The sequence below is a fragment of the Pseudonaja textilis genome, chromosome 2, assembly GCF_049901715.1.
Source record: "Pseudonaja textilis isolate UNSWEBS1 chromosome 2, rPseTex1.2, whole genome shotgun sequence".
NCBI lineage: Eukaryota > Metazoa > Chordata > Lepidosauria > Squamata > Elapidae > Pseudonaja > Pseudonaja textilis.
In genome coordinates, this window is record NC_141991.1 from 1149330 (window position 1) to 1167652 (window position 18323).

General features: G+C 40.9%; 5 protein-coding genes and 1 long non-coding RNA gene across 11 annotated transcripts in view; 1 reads left to right on the top strand and 5 right to left on the bottom strand.

Annotated features, from left to right (window-relative positions):
- The window catches only part of LOC113450758 (uncharacterized), a 107295-nt gene extending 102108 nt beyond the window's left edge, over positions 1 to 5187 (bottom strand). The window contains exon 1 of one of the 2 annotated variants that reach the window (XM_087928185.1): positions 5112 to 5187. The gene's annotated coding sequence lies outside the window, so the exon portion shown is untranslated. The remainder of the gene's footprint in view (positions 1 to 5111) is intronic. The other variant, XM_087928183.1, reaches the window with a different exon arrangement.
- The window catches only part of LOC113452270 (uncharacterized), a 116312-nt gene that overhangs the window by 74344 nt on the left and 23645 nt on the right, over positions 1 to 18323 (bottom strand). For 3 of the 4 annotated variants that reach the window (XM_087928381.1, XM_087928380.1, XM_087928382.1), the window contains exon 3: positions 16465 to 17248. The exons of the other annotated variant lie outside the window; for it this stretch is intronic. In XM_087928381.1, the coding sequence (XP_087784507.1) occupies positions 17205 to 17248 (44 nt within the window). In that variant the 3' untranslated portion in view covers positions 16465 to 17204. Of the gene's footprint in view, positions 1 to 16464; positions 17249 to 18323 lie in introns of those variants that run through there. 4 annotated transcript variants of the gene reach the window in all.
- Positions 1 to 18323, bottom strand: part of LOC113454376 (uncharacterized) — a 163304-nt gene that overhangs the window by 28207 nt on the left and 116774 nt on the right. The gene's annotated exons all lie outside the window — the stretch shown is intronic.
- The window catches only part of LOC113452271 (uncharacterized), a 49562-nt gene that overhangs the window by 17987 nt on the left and 13252 nt on the right, over positions 1 to 18323 (bottom strand). The window contains exons 4-5 of one of the 2 annotated variants that reach the window (XR_015742455.1): positions 14836 to 17244; positions 8517 to 9595 (exon numbers count right to left, since the gene is read on the bottom strand). The exons of the other annotated variant lie outside the window; for it this stretch is intronic. The gene's annotated coding sequence lies outside the window, so the exon portion shown is untranslated. Of the gene's footprint in view, positions 1 to 8516; positions 9596 to 14835; positions 17245 to 18323 lie in introns of those variants that run through there. 2 annotated transcript variants of the gene reach the window in all.
- On the bottom strand, positions 1219 to 11964 carry LOC148126522 (uncharacterized). The gene is made up of 3 exons (XM_087928480.1): positions 11876 to 11964; positions 9830 to 11010; positions 1219 to 3706 (listed from the first exon to the last, which is right to left on the bottom strand). The coding sequence occupies exons 2-3, from the start codon at positions 10769 to 10771 to the stop codon at positions 2327 to 2329; spliced, it is 2322 nt and encodes a 773-aa protein (XP_087784606.1). The 5' UTR covers positions 10772 to 11010; positions 11876 to 11964; the 3' UTR covers positions 1219 to 2326.
- On the top strand, positions 14406 to 18277 carry LOC148126523 (uncharacterized). Its single transcript, XR_015742492.1, has 3 exons — positions 14406 to 14492; positions 14523 to 16344; positions 18154 to 18277. It is a non-coding gene; the product is annotated as an uncharacterized LOC148126523 (long non-coding RNA).

Genomic DNA, 18323 nt, shown 5'->3' on the forward strand with positions numbered 1-18323 from the left:
GTCTCGAACAGTGAAGGGAACAGGACAGAAGACATCCTGTGGCTCCAAAGGCTTCACATCCATTTGCACTGCTCAGGCAACTCAGAGGACACACATCCAACTCCGACAACTCCCGGGATTGCAACCTGCTGCCTCCCTCACAGAGCCAATCTTTGACAGGTCTCCCGGAGTGATTTGAGTGCCCCACGAACTCAAGCAGGCCTGCTGAGATGGATCCTAACGCAACCCATGTTCACGTTTCCTGATCCAGGGCTGGTGAGTGCACAGTGTGATGACAGTATCCTTCTATACTAATTATGGGATCCAAAGAATTTTAATTATGGCATCTCCTGATGAACAATATTAAGACCAAGTATTCTGCTGGCTTTGGGAAGTCAAAAAGAATAGACCCTGGAGCGGTGACAGATTATTGAAGTACACTGAATACTACTTGGATTTTTTTCAATAAGGCAAGATAGCTCATCAGGAAGAACTGGAGACACAAAAAGAAATTATGAGACTACTTGTTCCACAATATAACTGGAAAGACTGAAAATGGACAACAAGGGCCAATGAAGCCAGATAAGAAAATCCAGGAGACAACTGTAAACTCACAGCATGAGACAGAACAGGTGACACAGCAAACAGAACAAGAAGAAAAGGAGGAGACTATAAAGTTGGGTGAAATAAAGTTGGGAGAATATATACAAGGAAATATAAAAAATGGAGCTGAATAAATCAAAAGATACCTTTGGAAAAAAGGTCAAGTATTTGGCAGGCCTAAGGGTGGACTGGCAGCAAAAAATATTGTGGAGGGAAGTAAAGTAAAGAAAGAAGGAAAGAGATAAAGACCCAAGGGAGGAGTATGGGAGGCAAGCTAAAAAGAGGGAAAAAAATGTAGCTCCCAAGAGAATGAGAAACGATGGATAGGAAGGATTTTTCTTGAAAAAAGAGAGAGACCAGCCTAAAACTAGAATAGATATAAACTGTAGAAATAGGGGGAATACTTTTTATCTAACACAATATTTAAAGTGAATATCAGAAGTTGAGATTAGAATTTGAAAAACAATGTTATTAGGTATACTCAAAACAATGTTATTAATATTAGGAGGTAGCAAATATTGAATAATGGAAAAATGCAGAATTATGAGTTGACACAGTCATGTCTAACATTAATGTAGCAACTTTTAAGATAGGCCACATAAAAAAATTAGGACATAAAATTTAGAAATGGGGAAATATTGTGAAACATACTTTTATTCAATATATATAAAGTGAACATGAAAGAAATTTGAAAAAGGTTACTAGGTATACTAAAAATAGTTATTACTATTAGAAGAATGTAGAAAATATTATCAATTGAAAAATGAAGGACTAAGTGCTGACACAGTTATGCATAACATTAGACTACGTAAACTGGACTAATTTAGTTTTTTGTAATATTGCTTTTGTATCAAAATGATGACACTCAGATGCTACACTGTTAATGAAATATTGATGTATGTTTTTTTTAAAATAAACTTTACAAAAAAAAAAAAAGCTTTCCAAAATGGTTTCGGGGTTGACAGTACTAGCAGTAACTGCTGTTGCAACCTGAGAACCACCCATATTCTTTTCCAGGCTCAAGAGAGAACTGGAAGTGTAATTTCCCCCTTTCTGGACAGTTGGCATCCTGGCAAGCTTTATACTTTCAACAGTAGTTTTCTATGCATAATAAAATCATGAGAGGTTTTCCTGGCAGAGCAGTTCAAGGCATTGCTGCAGATTTAGTTCTTTTCTAAGTGCAGCTGAAGAGGATAATGAAAGTTTGGCAGCTTAGGACTACAACTCACCCTCTGCTTGCACCTCTGACTTTGCCACCTAGAGAAAGGGCTGTGCAGGAGAAAGACACCTGGGCCCTTTTCAGTCTGGTGGGGAATGCAATGGTGTGGGAATATGCCAAATGACAAGGCTTTGTATTTTGCTATTTGCTATATATGGGATTGATTGCTTTCTGTATTTTATTGCTGTAAGCTCTCTGGAGTCACATTGTCTTGGGCTGCCATAAACAATTTCTTAATAAAAATACACACACACATACACATCTATAACCCACCTTAAATTAGATGTAGAAATAACTCAAGGTGGCAAATATACCTAATAGAAATCTAAGTGCCTTTTCTCTGACTCAGCATGGCAATTCCCCTCGATGCTGTGAAGAGGAACAACCACACAACTCCAGAGAAAGGAAGCTCAGATCTCCTCCCTCATGTCTGATACCAAGACATGTTTGACTAAAAGGAATAAAACAAGAAATTAAATGGTTAATTTCTCAACTGGGCTTCCAAAGACAGAACAAAAATGAAGTTCAAGATTCTTCTACACACATCAAATTTTGCTTCATGTGGAATTTCTTGTGTACAATAAGAGAGGAATTTTGTGCGAAACACTTCCCACAATCTGGACACTTGAATGGTTTCTCCCCTGTGTGTAACCTTACATGATTTATAAGGCTAGACCTATTACTGAAATCTTTCCCACAATCTGGACATTCATATGGTTTCTCCCCTGTGTGTAACCTTACATGATTTATAAGGCTAGACCTAATACTGAAATCTTTCCCACAATCTGGACACTCATATGGTTTCTCCCCTGTATGAGACCTCTTGTGTATGACAAGCTTAGAATTCTGCTGGAAAGTCTTCCCACAATCCAGGCACTCATATAGTTTCTCTCCTGTGTGAGTCCTCCGGTGCATCACAAGCTTAGAATTCTGCTGGAAACTTTTCCCACAATCCAGGCACTCATATGGTTTTTCTCCAGTGTGAGTCCTCCGATGTACTTCCAACTCGGAATTCCAATTAAAACTTTTCCCACAATCTGGGCACTCATATGGTTTCTCTCCAGTATGAGTCCTCCGGTGCATCAACAAGTTAGAAGTCTGACTGAACCTTTTCCCACAATCTGGACACTCATATGGTTTTTCTCCTGTGTGAGTCCTCTGGTGTATCACAAGCTTAGAATTCTGCTTGAAACTTTTGCCACAATCCAGACACTGATATGGTTTTTCTCCAGTGTGAGTTCTCTGGTGTATCATCAGGTTGGAATTCTGACTGAAACTTTTCCCACAATCTGGACATTGAAATGGTTTTACTCCTGTGTGAGTTCTCTGGTGTCTCCCAAGCTTAGAGCTCTGCTTAAAACTTTTTCCACAATCACTACAATTATATGGTTTCTCTCCTGTATGCGTCCTGTGGTGTTCCACCAGTTGGGAATTTTGCTTGAAACTTTTCCCACAATCCAGGCACTGATACGGTTTTTCTCCTGTGTGTGTCCTCTGGTGTATCACCAGGCAGGAATTCAGACTGAAATTTTTCCCACAAAAAGGACATTTATATGGTTTCTCTCCTGTGTGAGTCCTCCTGTGTTTCACTAGGCAGGATCTCTGGCTGAAACGTTTTGCACAATCCAGGCACTGATACGGTTTTTCTCCTGTGTGTGTCCTCTGGTGTTCCACCAGGCGGGAATTTCGAATGAAACTTTTCCCACAAACAGGACATTTATACGGTTTCTCTCCTGTGTGAGTCCTCTTGTGTTTCACTAGGTTAGAACTCTGACTGAAATGTTTCCCACAATCAAGGCACTGATATGGTTTTTCTCCTGTGTGTGTCCTCTGGTGTTCCACCAGGTGGGAATTTTGAATGAAACTTTTCCCACAAACAGGACATTTACATTGTTTCTCTCCTGTGTTTATGTCATCTGGTGTTTCACCAGGTGGGAATTTTGACTGAAACTTTCCCCACAATCCGGACATTGAAATGGTTTTTCTTTTGCAGATTGGAATGAATGCTAGATCTTTTGAAACATTAGGAACACTGCTAGAACTTCTCTACAGTATGGATTCTTCCATGAATCATGAGGAAGATTTCCAAAAAAAGATTTTGCCGCATTCCACACATTTGTATGGCTTTTCACTGGATCTCCTGCATAATCAGATGTGATCTGCAATCTGTGTTTTTCCCACATTAGGAAGTCTGTGGGCGTTTTCCAACATTGGTATATTTGGATTCTTGAGGCAGCAAAAAATATTTCTGATTTCTTCCCTGGTGGTGGTTTAGTTCTAGCCTTCTTTCCACCCTCAAAGGCTTTAATTAACGCCTGCTAATTTTGGCTATACATGGAAACTTTTTCTTCGTACTGACTTCAAATTGTTCCTCACTTTTTCTTTATTTAAATATTATCCTCCTTGTTTTTCTTCAGTTTTGTGTGCTCTATTTTTTCAGCTCAAAACTTTGTACTTGTTATTCTTTCCCTGGTCTCTCATGTGCCGAGGAATAGTTTTTAAGCTTTCCAGAGGAATTGGAAAATATTTTGCTTGATTTGTTTTACATTTTAATTCTGCTTCTCATTCTCTTTTGTCCAGAGAGATCTTCTTGGTATCATCTCTCTGTAAGATTAATATAAATGGGTTAGTTTCATTATTGTTTAAGCTGGCTGCAGGATAATGTGAAAGCAGCAAAAAAAAAATAAACCCACCCCATCCCAAATAGTATAATATTATCATATTATTATTATACTATATGTTATTATACTTATTATACTATTATGATTTATGTGGCAGACAGAAGCCTAACAAGATCCATGTTCAAATATTGATGCCATCATCACAGAAACATCTATGGATGCATGCAGACGATCTAGTGTATCTCGGTGTGCAAGATGCCCCAAAGTGCATTCGCTCCAATTCTTTGATCTTAGTTCAGAAAGGGGAGGGGAGGGGACGCTAACAGAGGAAACGGTACCCAACTCCTAGTCGGGACACAAAGCATCCTCCGCTTTGCCCACGCAGCTCCTCGCTTGCCAGGAAAAACCCCAGGTCAGCCACGTCACATGGAATCAAGAGGGACGTGGAAGCTGGTGCTTAAAATGCGGGTTTAAGAAATACGAAATAAATGGTCTTTTTTTTTTTAAAGCTCCTAGCAGAAAATCACAGGGAGCCATTTTAAATCATGCAGCAAAAGGATAATAAAATTCGGGGAGGGGAAAGAATGTGAAGCAGAAGCTTTCAGCCTTCTCCCTTCCCTGCTTCCCCGCCGTGGAGGAACCCAAAGGGCCCGACTTGCTCCCGGCTTCTTCTCCGACCTGCCCTCCACTCACCTCCCAGGAGCCGCTTCGACCCTCCAAGCAGCACAAAAGGCTCCGCTGACGCCACCACCCTCCCGTGGATGATGAGCCGAAAGAGGAGGTTCCTCTGCCCTTCCCTTCCTCTCCTTTACAACCTCTCTAGCAATCCTCTACTCTATCGTTTCAACTCCTTCAATCTCGGTTTCCGGCCCTTCCCTGGGATAGTTCAGTCGCCGCTTTGTGGGCGCGAGTGTTGCCTTTCTGTAGCCCGCCATCTAGCGACCTAAGGCGGAAGAACAACGCTCGTTCTATCCTAAGGCGTTTGAAGATGTTCTCATTTTATTCCGGGCTTCCTTAAGTGCCATCGAGTCCTATTTGACGCCCATCGAGCTCATCGGTAGCTTTTCTCCCTGAGGATCCATCCCAAAACTTTTTCTTTCAGGTCTTCGTTTGCCAGAAGGGCAACTAAACCAAAGGAAACCTTCCTTTTGGCGATGGGGTGGGGGGGTCTAGAAATGACGTGCAAATAAGAAGGGAGAAAGTGCACCTCCCTTGGTTCCTGCCACTTTTTCCTCTGGTGGGGGAGTATGCAGCGTAACTCCTGAGAACCTGCCTCCGCAAAGCAGCAAACCTGTTAAGACTTGTCTCTTCTGGTGTTTTATTTTCTCTTACTTCCCAATTTAGTTATCAAGCCCCACTATTTCTTATTGGTGTCCCATCTTAGCAATGGGTATTCCAGAGCCAATTGGTGTTGCAACCTGAGAACCACCCTTCTTTCTTTCCCAAGCTTAAGAGAGGGCTGAAAAAGTATTTCCCCTCCCTTCTGGATAGTTAGCATCTTGGCCGGCTTTATGCCTTTGTTATGCAGAATAAAACCTGTCATTAGGTTACAATAACAACGACCATATCCAGGCTTTGGAGACATGAAGCTTTATTACGATCATTCTTCTTCTACCTGTATGCCCCATTCCAGTCCGTGTGGGTAGAAGAGAGGCCCAATCTTGACCCCTGCAATTTGCGGTGCCTCAGGGCTCAAAGCCTTTTGCTGCCGATTGTTAATATCTACCTGAAACCGCCAGGAGAAGCCATCCATACTATGATATCCAATTACGAACAGGTAGCCTTGGACAGAACATTTCATTTGAATCTAGAACAGCAGTGAAAAGGTGACTTAGGGCTGTTTTTCACACTTACCAGTGTTGCAGCATCCCTATGGTCATGTGGTCAAAATAAGGACGCTTGGATATTGACTCAGTTGCAGTGTCCTGGGGCCATGTGATCACCTTTTGTGACTTAAGTTCGTGCACCAACTGAAAGTCCTCCTGCACTCACGCTTCCTGCTTCAGGCAGCCATGGCTGTAGATGGGCTTTGCACAATTAATCGGGTGCACCCTTTCCCGGACCGGGAGGTCTTGCACAGTGGCTCACTCATACCTTGGTCACATCCGTTGGGATTACTACCCAGGGTCCCCCAGTAACTTCAACTGGTTCAGAACAGAACAGGACACCCAGTAATGGGAGTCCTTAGATTGCCCGTGTAGCATCTTTGTCATGCGAGCTACACTGGATTCGTTTTTTTAAGGTGCAATTGAAGATGATGGTCATCACCTTTAGTTATTTATTATAACAATAGCTCTTAGAATTATCTACCACTCACAGTGCTTTAGAGCATTCTCAGTTTACAGTGTCAGAATATTGTCCCCCCAAATAGTTTTACAGATCTCAGAAGGAAGACAGAGACAACCTCGAGCCCCGTCAAGATCGAACTCCAGGCTGTGGGCAGAGTCACCCAGTGTTCTGACCTAGGACGATGAGCACGAAGCCAAGTCCTCGTCCCGATAATTTAATTAATTTACAATGAATTTCCTCTCCAAGAAAGTCCTGGCCAACAGTCTTTCAAGATAGTTCCCAATCACAGACCTTTATCAGGCTTGGAAAATGGCCAGGCCAATATGATAGTAGCATAATTAAAAATCTGAAAGGGGATAAATAATGGAAGATTATATGATTAATAATATTTTATTTGTAGTAAAAATAGAGATATTTAGAATGTGGAGATTGACACAAAAATAAGGTGCTGAAATGGTGAATGATTAAAGAAAATATACGTATTAATATGAAACTGTCAACTGTATTGAATATGAAGAATATCGTCATATTTGTTTTAAAATGTAAGATACTCTGGTACCACAGTGTTCACACAATGATGTTTGTAAAAAAGTAGAAACAAATTATACAAAAAAAAGAGAGAATGGCCAGGCCAATCTCTTTCGGATGACATACTTGGGAAGCATGGCGGAATAATCTAATTGTCTAATGCAAAGTCCCACTCCCCTTTAGCTCCTATTTAGTTTTCTAGGGGAGAGGCCATTCACTTTCCATCTGTTGCTTTACTCCCAAGTTGGCCTTTGTTCCTCAGCTGTTCCCTTCTTCTGGCAACTGGGAACAGGCTCTAGCTGTTCTTCTGCCTCACTGATGTCTGACTCCGAAGGCAGTTGTTAACTGCAAGACAGCCCTGGCACCATCTCTGCCTCTGACACAGAGCACTTGTCACACCCTTCTCTATACTCCAGGACTGGCAAATGTTTCTCCCCAACCTCCTCACTGTCCAAATCTGCGGTGAGCTCTGCTGTCCGGAGACAGCAGCCAGCAATACTGCATTCCAACCACTGACCACCAGGGTACCTGTCATTATTGTCCCACCTTTATTATTCTTGCATCCATCTGTTCTACCAGGTCAGATAGGGTGGCTACGCTCCTAGCGCCTTCCCTTAAATATTGCCATCTGATAGGAGCTAGGAAGTGAGCCTTTTCCATTGCAGACTCTTTCCTATGAAACACTCTTCTCCCTGAAGTTTGGCAGGCCTTTATCCTCCTGGTCATCCGTAAAGGAAGAAAGCTCTAGCTTTTCCACTAAGCACAGGGTTAAGAAGAAGAGAGGACCGCATATCAGAATCTTGAATTTAAATAAGGTTTTTGTTTTTGTGCATTTGGTTTTAATATGGTTTTTAAGTTGATTATTGATTGGGAGTCAGTCAGGGTTTGTTATAAAATGGTTACATAAGTATTTAAACAAATCAGAGGAAAAAGATGAATCCCCAAAATGGCTGCCCTCTTGGCTGTCCTTGTGCAAGTTCCTTCAAACATTCTGCAAATTTAATTATCAAATTTATTTCCCACTAATCCTGCCATTTTCTCCAATTTAACTCCTTTCAAGGAGAAAGATTGCCAGATTGGAGAAGGAATAGCACCAGGCATGAATGTAGTTAGTAAGGCCGGGAGGCCTGGTTAACCTCTGATTTGAACAAAAGCAAGAATCACCTTTTTGGAATTCCCAGACCATCCAAATGCCATCAATCTTGATAGAAGTGTGCTGCATTTGCAGGGCAAGTACATTTTAAATGTGGAGGTTTTGCGTTTTGCAATAAATGGTCTTTCTTGGGTTTTATATTCAGGTTTTATTGCTGTAAAACCGTGCAGAGTCACCATTAGTTGGTCTGCCATATACAATTTCATGCTAAGCAAAAATACAGAACGGAACAGAACAGAGTTGGAAGGGATCTTTGAGGTCTTCTAGTCCAACCCCCTGCTCAAGCAAGAGATCCTAAACTATTGTGGTATATACATACATACATACATAGATGTTTATATCCCCCTGTATTATATTTAGAAATAAGTCAAGGCGGAAAACATAGCTAACAGAGCTCCAAACTCACTTTCTCTGGTCCAGCAATGGCAGATCCCCTTCACTCCGTGAAAGGGACACACTGCATTGGGCCAAAGAAAGGAAGTTCAGATGAGAGTAGAAAAAGGAAAATGAAGGGGGGAGGGGCGGAAGGAAGCAGAGATCAAAGTCTCGTAGGCTAAAACATAAGAAGCGTTACAAGAATTCAGCATGGCTAATCTAGTGAAAGACAGGAACCAGGTGTGAGATACCAGCCTTCCACTATTTGAGAGGCTGTCAAAAAAGGGCGGGGCAGGTAGGTGGGAAACAAACGATTTTCCAAAGCACTCAAAGACCAGAGAAGAAACTGAGCGCACACCAGGGTGGATAAAAATCATTTTTAAAAAATTAAATCTGATTTTTTTTTAATTTAAATCTGATTTTTTTTATTTTTATCCAGTTTATTTTAATAAAATGCTTTTGGAGTAAAAATCTATGTAGAGATAGTTTTCTATTTAAGATACATTAATAATATAGTTTATTTACCATGAAATGGAGCTTAGTTATGTAGCATAATTCTGCAATGTTGGGACTGTCAGTGAGTCAACAGTGGGCGAGAGGAGCTGCTGCTGCGAGACAGAGATGACAGCTGCTCTTTAAAAAATATGATTTCAATCCAGTTGATATAAATCAAGTGATTGCTGATTGTACCCAATGACTATCATTAACTGTTGTACGTTATGATTCTTGATTCTTAACGAATGTATCTTTTATCTATAGAGTATTTACACCAAGACAAATTCTTTGTGTGTCCGATCACACTTGGCCAATAATGTATTCTATTCTATTCTATGCTATGCTATGCTATTCCATTCCATTTTTACTAGTGATTTAAATCATGATTTAAACTGTGATCAAATCCACCCTGGTGCACACTGATCAAGGAAAGATTCAAACTAGAAATAAGGAGAATTTTAAGACAGTCAGGACAATCAACCAATGGAACAGCTTGCCTTAAAAAACGGTGTGAACTTTGTATGAAAACTGCCTGCAATCTGGGCGTTTTAATGATTACTCTCCTATGTGTAACCTTACATGCCTTACAAGGCTAGACCTATAACTGAAAATTTTCCCACAATCAGGACATTCATAAGGTTTCCCTCCTGTGTGAGTCTTCTGGTGTCTCACCAGCTTGGAATTCTGCTGGAAACTTTTCCCACAATCCGGACATTCATATGGTTTCTCTCCTGTGTGAGTCTTCTGGTGTCTCATCAGGTGGGAATTTTGACTGAAACTTTTCCCACAATCCAGACACTGAAATGGTTTTACTCCTGTGTGAGTTCTCTGGTGTATCACAAGCGTAGAACTCTGCTTAAAACCTTTTCCACAATCACTACATTTATATGGTTTCTCTCCTGTGTGAGTCCTCTCGTGTTCCACCAGGCCGGAATTCCGAATAAAACTTTTCCCACAAACAGGACATTTATATGGTTTCTCTCCTGTGTGAGTCCTCTGGTGTTTCACTAGGTAGGAACTCTGACTGAAATGTTTCCCACAATCCAGGCACTGATATGGTTTTTCTCCTGTGTGAGTCCTCTGGTGTATCACCAGGTGGGAATTCCTAATGAAACTTTTCCCACAAAGAGGACATTTATACGGTTTCTCTCCTGAGTGTGACCTGTGGTGTACCACCAGGTTGGAATTTTGACTGAAACTTTTCCCACAAACAGGACATTCAAAGAGTTTCTCCCCAGTGTGAATCCTCTGGTGTTTCACCAGGGAGGAACTCTGACTGAAACTTTTCCCACAATCTAGGCACTGATATGGTTTTTCTCCAGTGTGAGTTCTCTGGTGTCTCACAAGCTTAGAACTTTGCTTGAAACCTCTTCCACAATCACTACATTTATAGAGTTTCTCTCCTGTGTGTGTCATCTGGTGTTCTACCAGGTGGGAATTCTGCCTGAAACTTTTCCCACAAACAGGACATTCAAAGTCATGGCTTCTCTCCTGTATGGGCTCTTCCATGAATCAAGAGGAAGCTTTTCAGAGAAAAGCACTCCAAAGATTTATATAGGTTTTCACTGGATGGATCCTCTCCTGCATAATCAGATGTGATCTTCCATCATCTGTCATCTGCTGAGGAAGAAGTGTTTTTAAACTTTCCAGAGGAATAGGAAAATATTTTGATCGATAGTTTGTTTTACGTTTTAATGCTGCTCCTTATTCTCTGTTGTCCAGCGAGCTCTTCTAGGCATCCTCTCTCTCTGTAAGATTTAAATAAATGGATTAGTTTCATTATTATTGAAAAATGGCTGCAGTTTCATTATTGTTGAAAAATGGCTGCAGGACATGTGAAAAGCAGGAGAAAAAAAACCCTCATCCCATATATTAGCATGAAAAAGAAACACAAAAATTCTATTTTAACCTCTAATAATTATGATTGATTTGGCATATAGATTACCAATATCCAATTTCAAATATCGACTCAATCATAAAAGTATCTTTTTCAATCAATCAGTCAATCAGAAAGTTGAAAGATGCCCTGGAGATCTTCTAGTCCAGCTCCCTCTTCAAGTAGATGTATGTATAACATTACAGGGTAAATTTTTGGCTTCGGTAAACACACTCATGTATACTCGCATATGAACACAGAAATATCTATGAATGCATGCAGACAATCTACCCCTATCTCGGTGTGCAAAATGCCCCAAAATCCATTCGCTCCAATTTGATCGTAGTTCAGAATGGGGAGGGGAAGGGACGCTAATAGAGGAAACGGTGCCCGACTCCTAGTCGAGACACAAAGCATCCTCCGCTTTGCCCATGAAGCTCCTCGCTTGCCAGGAAAATCCCAGGTCAGCCACGTCACAAGGAATCAACAGGGACGTGGAAGCTGGTGCTTAAAATGCGGGTTTCAGAAATACGAAATAAATTGTCTTTTTTAAAAAATCTCCCAGCAGAAAATCTCAGGCAGGAGTTTTAAGTTCTGCAGCCCCGGAGGAATAAAATTCGGGGAGGGGATGAATATACGTTTCAGCCTTGTTGCTTCCTCTCTTGCTTCCCCGCCGTGCAGAAACCCAAAGGCCTCGACTTGCTCCCGGCTTCTCCTCCGACCTGCCCTCCACTCACCTCCCGGGAGCCGCTTCGACCCTCCAAGCAGAACAAGAGGCTCCGCCGACGCCATTATCCTCCCCTAGATGGGCCGGAAGAGGAAGTTCCCCTGCCTTTCGCCTATTTACCTTCTATGTGCACTCTAGCAATCCACTACTCTATCTTTTCAATCCGTTCAATCTCAGCCTTTCCCCCTTCCCTAGAATAGCTCAGTCACCGCTGTACCGAGTGTTGTTTCTCTGTAACGCGCCATCTAGCGACATAAGGCGGAAGAACATGCTCGTTCTTGCCTAAAGGAGGTTGAAGATGTTCCCATTGATTCCGGGCTTCCTTAAGTGTCAATCTCGTCCTATTTGACTCCCATCGAGCTCATTGGTAGCTTTTCTCCCTGAGGATCCATCCCAAAACTTTTTCTTTCAGGTCTCCCAAGAGGACACTCCTTGTCCGTGGAGCTGAGCCCGTAGTTCGTTTGCCAGAAGAGGCAACTAAATCAAAGGATTTGGGAGGGGCGCAGGTTGGAAATGACGTGCAAATAGGAAAAGTGACAGTGCATCTCCCTGGGTTCCAGCCATTTTTTCCTGGTGGCGGCAGAGCGTGAAGGATACCTCCTGAGAACCTGCCTCTGCAAAGCAGCAAACCTGTTAAAGAGTGTAGCTTGCTCTCCAACGAGATTGGCAAAAATTTATCCCAACACAAGTCCCAAATGTTGGAAGTGTAAAAAAGTGGACTATATTTTACCACATGTGGTGATTGCGCCTGAGACCAGGACATACTGGATCCAAATTAAAAACCGGTTACAAGAGATTAATGGGTATCAGATTGAGCTCAGACTGGAAACCTTCCTCCTAGGAATTATTAAAGACAGATTGCCAAAAGTAAAATATTTATTGTTACAGATTACAACACCCGCCAGAATAGTCTTTGCACAGGTATAGAAAACCCCAAACAGGCCTAAAGAAGAATTAATAATATATAAAGTAACAGAAAGCGCTGAGATGAATATGCTAACAAACTGAAAGAGATGACTCTGATTTCTTTTTAATTTGGAACAATTGGTATAAATGGTTAACAAACAGAACTAAAAGATAAGCAAGAAATTTAACTGGAATAATCCTTAAGAGAGTAAAATGTATATTTGTAAATTATACAAAGATATAAGAATAGTAATTATAGTTAAAGTTATTTAATATTAGACAAATGTAACAATATAATGTATTATGACTTTAAACCAAGAACCTGCATCGATGCCAAGAATGCTGTTGGAATTATGATGTTTTATGATGTAATAAAAGAAACTATATATATATATGATAGGGACTTCAAGTCACTCTCTTCTTGCAACTCAGACTGCCACCCAGAGAAAGGGCTGTGCAGGAGGAAAGACACTGGGCCCTGCTCAGTCTGGCTTCAGGCCGGGGCACATCACCAAAACAGAATTGCAATTCTGATGGACTTTTGGATGGTTTGAGATAGAAGATGCACAGTCATTATGTCCCTTCTAGACCTCTCATCAGGTTTCAATAACAATAGCCATATCCTCCAATGTCCAGGCTTTGGAGACAGGAAATGGGAGGAGCTTTTTTATGAAGTTCCAGAGAGGGAGCCACCATGGAGAAGGCCCTTCTTCTGGGTCCCACCAGGTGTATCTGCCTCAAGGATGGGACCCACAGCAAGAGACGGTCCCTCAGATTACCTGGTTACCAAGCCATGATGGGCTTTAAAGGTGAAAACCAACATCTTGAATTGCAACCAGAAGCAAATCGGCAACCAATGCAGCTCCCACAGGAGAGGTGAGGCAAAACATTTATATTGCTGGTCTTCTGTAAAACAAGGAAGATCTAGCGGTTCCCCTATTCACTAGCATATATAGAGATGTCTAAACATCAGAATCTTTATTTGATATCTGGTTTTAATACAGTTTTAAAGTTAATTATTGATTGGGAACCCGCCAGTGTTTGTTATCATATGGATGGCTACATACTTTAAATCAGGGTGTCCAACCTTGGCAACTTTAAGACTTGTGGACTTCAACTCCCAGAATTCCTCAGCCAGCTGGCTCAGGAATTCTGGGAGTTGAAGTCCACAAGTCTTAAAGTTGCCAAGGTTGGACACCCCTGCTTTAAATCAATCAGAGGAAAAAGAGATGAATCCCCAAAATGGCTGCACTTTTGGCTGTCCTTGTGCAAGTTGCTTGAAGCAGTCTACATATTTAATTATCAAATTTATTTCCCACTAATCCTGAGGTTAACTTCTCCAATTTAGGAGAAAAATTACCAGTTTGGAGAAGAAATAGCAGCAGGCATGAATGTAGTTAGTAAGGCCAGCAGGCCTGGTTAACTTCTGATTGGAACAAAAGCAAGAATCACCTTTTGGGAATTCCCAAACCATCCAAATGTCACTAACCTTGGTAGAAGTGTGCTGCATTTGTAGAGAAAGTACATGGTAAATGTGAAGGTTTTGGTTTTGCAATATTGTTTATTGGGGTTTGTATTAAGGGACCTCCTGCACTGGGCCAAAGAAAGGAAGCTTAGATGAGATTAGAGAAACAAAAAAGGAAGAGCAAAGAGAATCCAATTAGAAACCTGCAGGCTAAAACATAGCCGAGAAGCTAGCTGGAAGCAGAGATCAAATGCTTGTAGGGTAAAACATGAAGAACAGTTAAAAGCAGAGAAGAAACTATGAGTGCACACTAGGGTGGATAAAAATCGATTTTAAAAAAACAATTAAAAATTGGATTTTTTTTTATTTAAGTCAGATTTTTTTTAATTTACACCAGATTTTTTTTTACAAATTTATTTTAATACAATGCTTTTACAGTAAAAATCTACGTAAATATAGTTTTCTATTTAAGATACATTAATAACTTAGTTTATTCAGCATGAAATGGAGTTTAGTTATGTAGCATAATTCTGCAATATTGGGGCTGTCAGTGAGTCAACAGCGGGTGAGAGGAGGAGCTGCTGCGGGACAGAGATGACAGCTGCTCTTTAAAAATTACTTCAGTCGAGTTAATTTAAATCAAGCCTTTTTACTAGTGATTTAAATCATATTCACCATCACAAAAGGAAAGGTGGGGGGAACAATTTTCCAAAGACCCAAAAGCCAGAGAAGAAATTATGGGTGCACACTGATCAACAGTAAAAAAAATGGAACAACTTGCCTTAAAAAGTTATGTGACCTTTGTTTGAAAATTGTCTGCAATCTGGGTGTTTGATTCCCCTATGTGTAACCTTATATGCTTTATAAGGCTAGACTGATATAACTGATTCCGGGCTTCCTTAAGTGCCATCAAGTGCTATTTGACTCCCATTGAGCTCATCAGTAGCATTTCTCCCTTGAGAATCTATCCCAAACCTTTTATTTCAGATCCCCCAAGAGGACACACCTTGTCTCTGGAGCTGAGCCCGAAGCTTTCTTTAACAGATAACAGATAATCAGAGTTGAAAGGGACCTTATAGGTCATCTAGTCCAACCCCCGCCCCCCCGCCCAAGCAGGAGACCCTACACCAAGTCTGACAGATGGGAGTCCAGTCTCTTCTTGAAAGCCTCAAGTAAAGGGGCTCCCACAACTTCTGAAGGCAGTTCTTTCAGAAAGTTTCTCCTTATTTCCAGGTTAAATCTCTCCTGGTTCAGTTTCCATCTGTTTGCCAAAAGGGGCAACTAAACCAAAGGAAAGCTGCCATTTGGGGGGTGGCCGGGGTGCAAATAAGAAGGAAGAAAGTGCACCTCCCTTGGTTCCAGCCACTTTTTCCATGAAAGGTTGGCGTCCTGGGATTTCAACTCGCCCTCTGCTTGCAGCTTTGACTTTGCCACCCGGAGAAAGGGCTGTGCAGGAGGAAAGACACCTGGGTCCTCCTCAGTCTGGCTTCAGGCCAGAGCGCTTTACCTAAACAGCATTGGTTGCAATTGTCATGGACTTCTGGAGGGGTTGGGATAGAAGACATACAGTCATTATGTCCCTCCAAGTCCCTCTTATTAGTTTCAATAATGTCCAGGCTTTGGAGACAGGAAATGAAAGGAGCTTTATTATGATCATTCTTCTATTTCTATGCCCAGTTCTAGTCTGTGTGGGTAGAAGAGGGGGCGAATCCTTGACCCCTACTATTGCCTCCCAAGCTTTTCGCTGCTGCTTGTTAACGTCTACCTGAAACCGCCAGGAGAAGCCATCCATACTATGATACCCAATTATGTTGGACATAACATTTTATTTAGTGACCATTTGAACTTAGTGAAAAGGTGAAAAAGCAGTGAAAATGTGACGTGACCGTTTTTCACACTTACCACTGTTGGAAGAAATATCCTTCTGGGTTCAGTTCCAAGTGAATCTTCAGATCCAAGAGGAATTCAGAAAGGAAACTCATAAGAGATTAGAGAAAGGAAAGAAAAAGGAAAAAGAAAGGAAGCCAAGATCAAAGTCTCTTAGGCTAAAACATAAGAAGAATGGTACAGGAATTCAGCATGGCTAGTCTAGTGAAGACAAGAACCAGGTGTGACATGATAGCAGTCTTCCAACATTCGACAGGCTGTCATAAAAGAAAGCGGGGGAAAAACAATTTTCCAAAAACCCGAAGGCCAGAGAAGAAATTATGGATGCACACTGATCAAGATTCAAACTAGAAATAAGGAGAATTTAAAGACAGTCAGAACAATCAACCAATGGAACAGCTTGCCTTAAAAAGCTGTGTGACCTTTGTATGAAAACTGTCTGCAATCTGGGTGTTTGATTCCCCTACGTGTAACCTTATATGATTTATAAGGCTAGACCTATAACTGAAACTGTTCTCAAAATAGGGACATTCATAAGGTTTTTCTCCTGTGTAAGTCCTCCAGTGTCTCATCAAATGGGAATTCCGACTGAAACTTTTCCCACATTCAAGACATTCATATGGTTTTACTCCCGTGTGAGTCCTCTGATGTATCACATGCTTAGAATTCTGCAGGAAAGTTCTCCCACAATCCAGACACAGATGTAGTTTTTCTCCAGTGTGAGTTTTCTGGTATATCAGGTTGAAATTGTGATGTCTTGCCTGGTGGTTGTTTGGTTCAAGTCATTCTTTCCTTTCTCAAGGGCTTTAATGCCTGCCAATTTTGGCTGTACATGGAACCTTTTTTTCCTACTGACTTCAACTTGTTCCTCACTATTTCTTTATTTAAATATTATCCTCCTTGATTTCTCATTTAATTTTTTTTGTCTGTTCCAGGTGCTCCATTTTTTCCAGATCAAAACTTTGTACTTGTTAACCTTTCTCTTGTCTCTCATCTGCTGAGGAAGAAGAGTTTTTAAACGTTCCAGAGGACCTGGAAAATATTTTGTATAATAGCTTATTTTGCAGTTTAATGCTGCTTCTCATTCTCTGTTGTGCGGTGTGCTCTTCTTGGCATCTTCCCTCTCTGTAAGATTAATATAAATGGATTAGTTTCATTATTGTTTAAATTGGCTGCAGGACATGTGAAAACAGCAAAACAAATCCCAAATATTAGCATGAAAAAACAAGCATTAAATTCTATTTTAACTAATATTAATAATTGATTAGGCATATAGAGGCCTAACAAGATCCAAATATTGATGCCATCATAATATTCTCTTTTTCAATCAATCAGAATAGAGTTGAAAGGGACCTTGGACATCTTCTAGTCCAGCTCCCTCCTCAAGAAAATGTATGGTGTAATATTACATTATAATACTACAAGAATCACCTTTTTGGAACCCCCAGACCATCCAAATGCCATCAAACTTGATAGAAGTGTGCTGCATTTGCAGGGTAAGTCCATGTTAAACGGTGAGGTTTTGCATTTTTGAAACTCACTTTCTCTGGCCCAGAAATGGCAGTTCCCATTGACTCCGTGAATGGGACCTACTGCACTGGGCCAAAGAAAGGAAGCTCAGATGAGATTAGAGAAAGGAAAGAAAAAGGAAGAAAGAGAAAGGAAGCTCAGATGAAAGGAAAGGAAAAGGAAGAAGAGAAGAAGAAAGAAAGGAAGCTCAGATGAGATCAGGGAAAGGAATGAAAAAGGTAGAAGAAAGAGAAAGGAAAGAAAAAGGAAGAAGAGAAGAAGAAAGGAAGCTCAGATGAGATCAGAGAAAAGAATGAAAAAGGTAGAAGAAAGAGAAAGGAAAGAGAAAGGAAGAAGAGAAAGGAAACTCAGATGAGATCAGGTAAAGGAATGAAAAAGGTAGAAGAGAAAGAAAAGAAAAAGGAAAAAGAAAAAGAAAGGAAGCCGAGATCAAAATCTTATAGGCTAAAACATAAGAATGGTTACAGGAATTCAGCTAGTCTAGTGAAGACAAGAACGAGGTTTGACATGATAGCAATATTCCAATATTTGAGAGGCAATCACAAAAGGAAGGAGAGGGAGGGAAAAACAATTTTCCAAAGACCCGAAGGCCACAGAATAAACTATAGGTGCAGACTATTCAAGGAAAGATTCCAACTAGAAATAAGGAGAATTTTAAAACAATCATCAA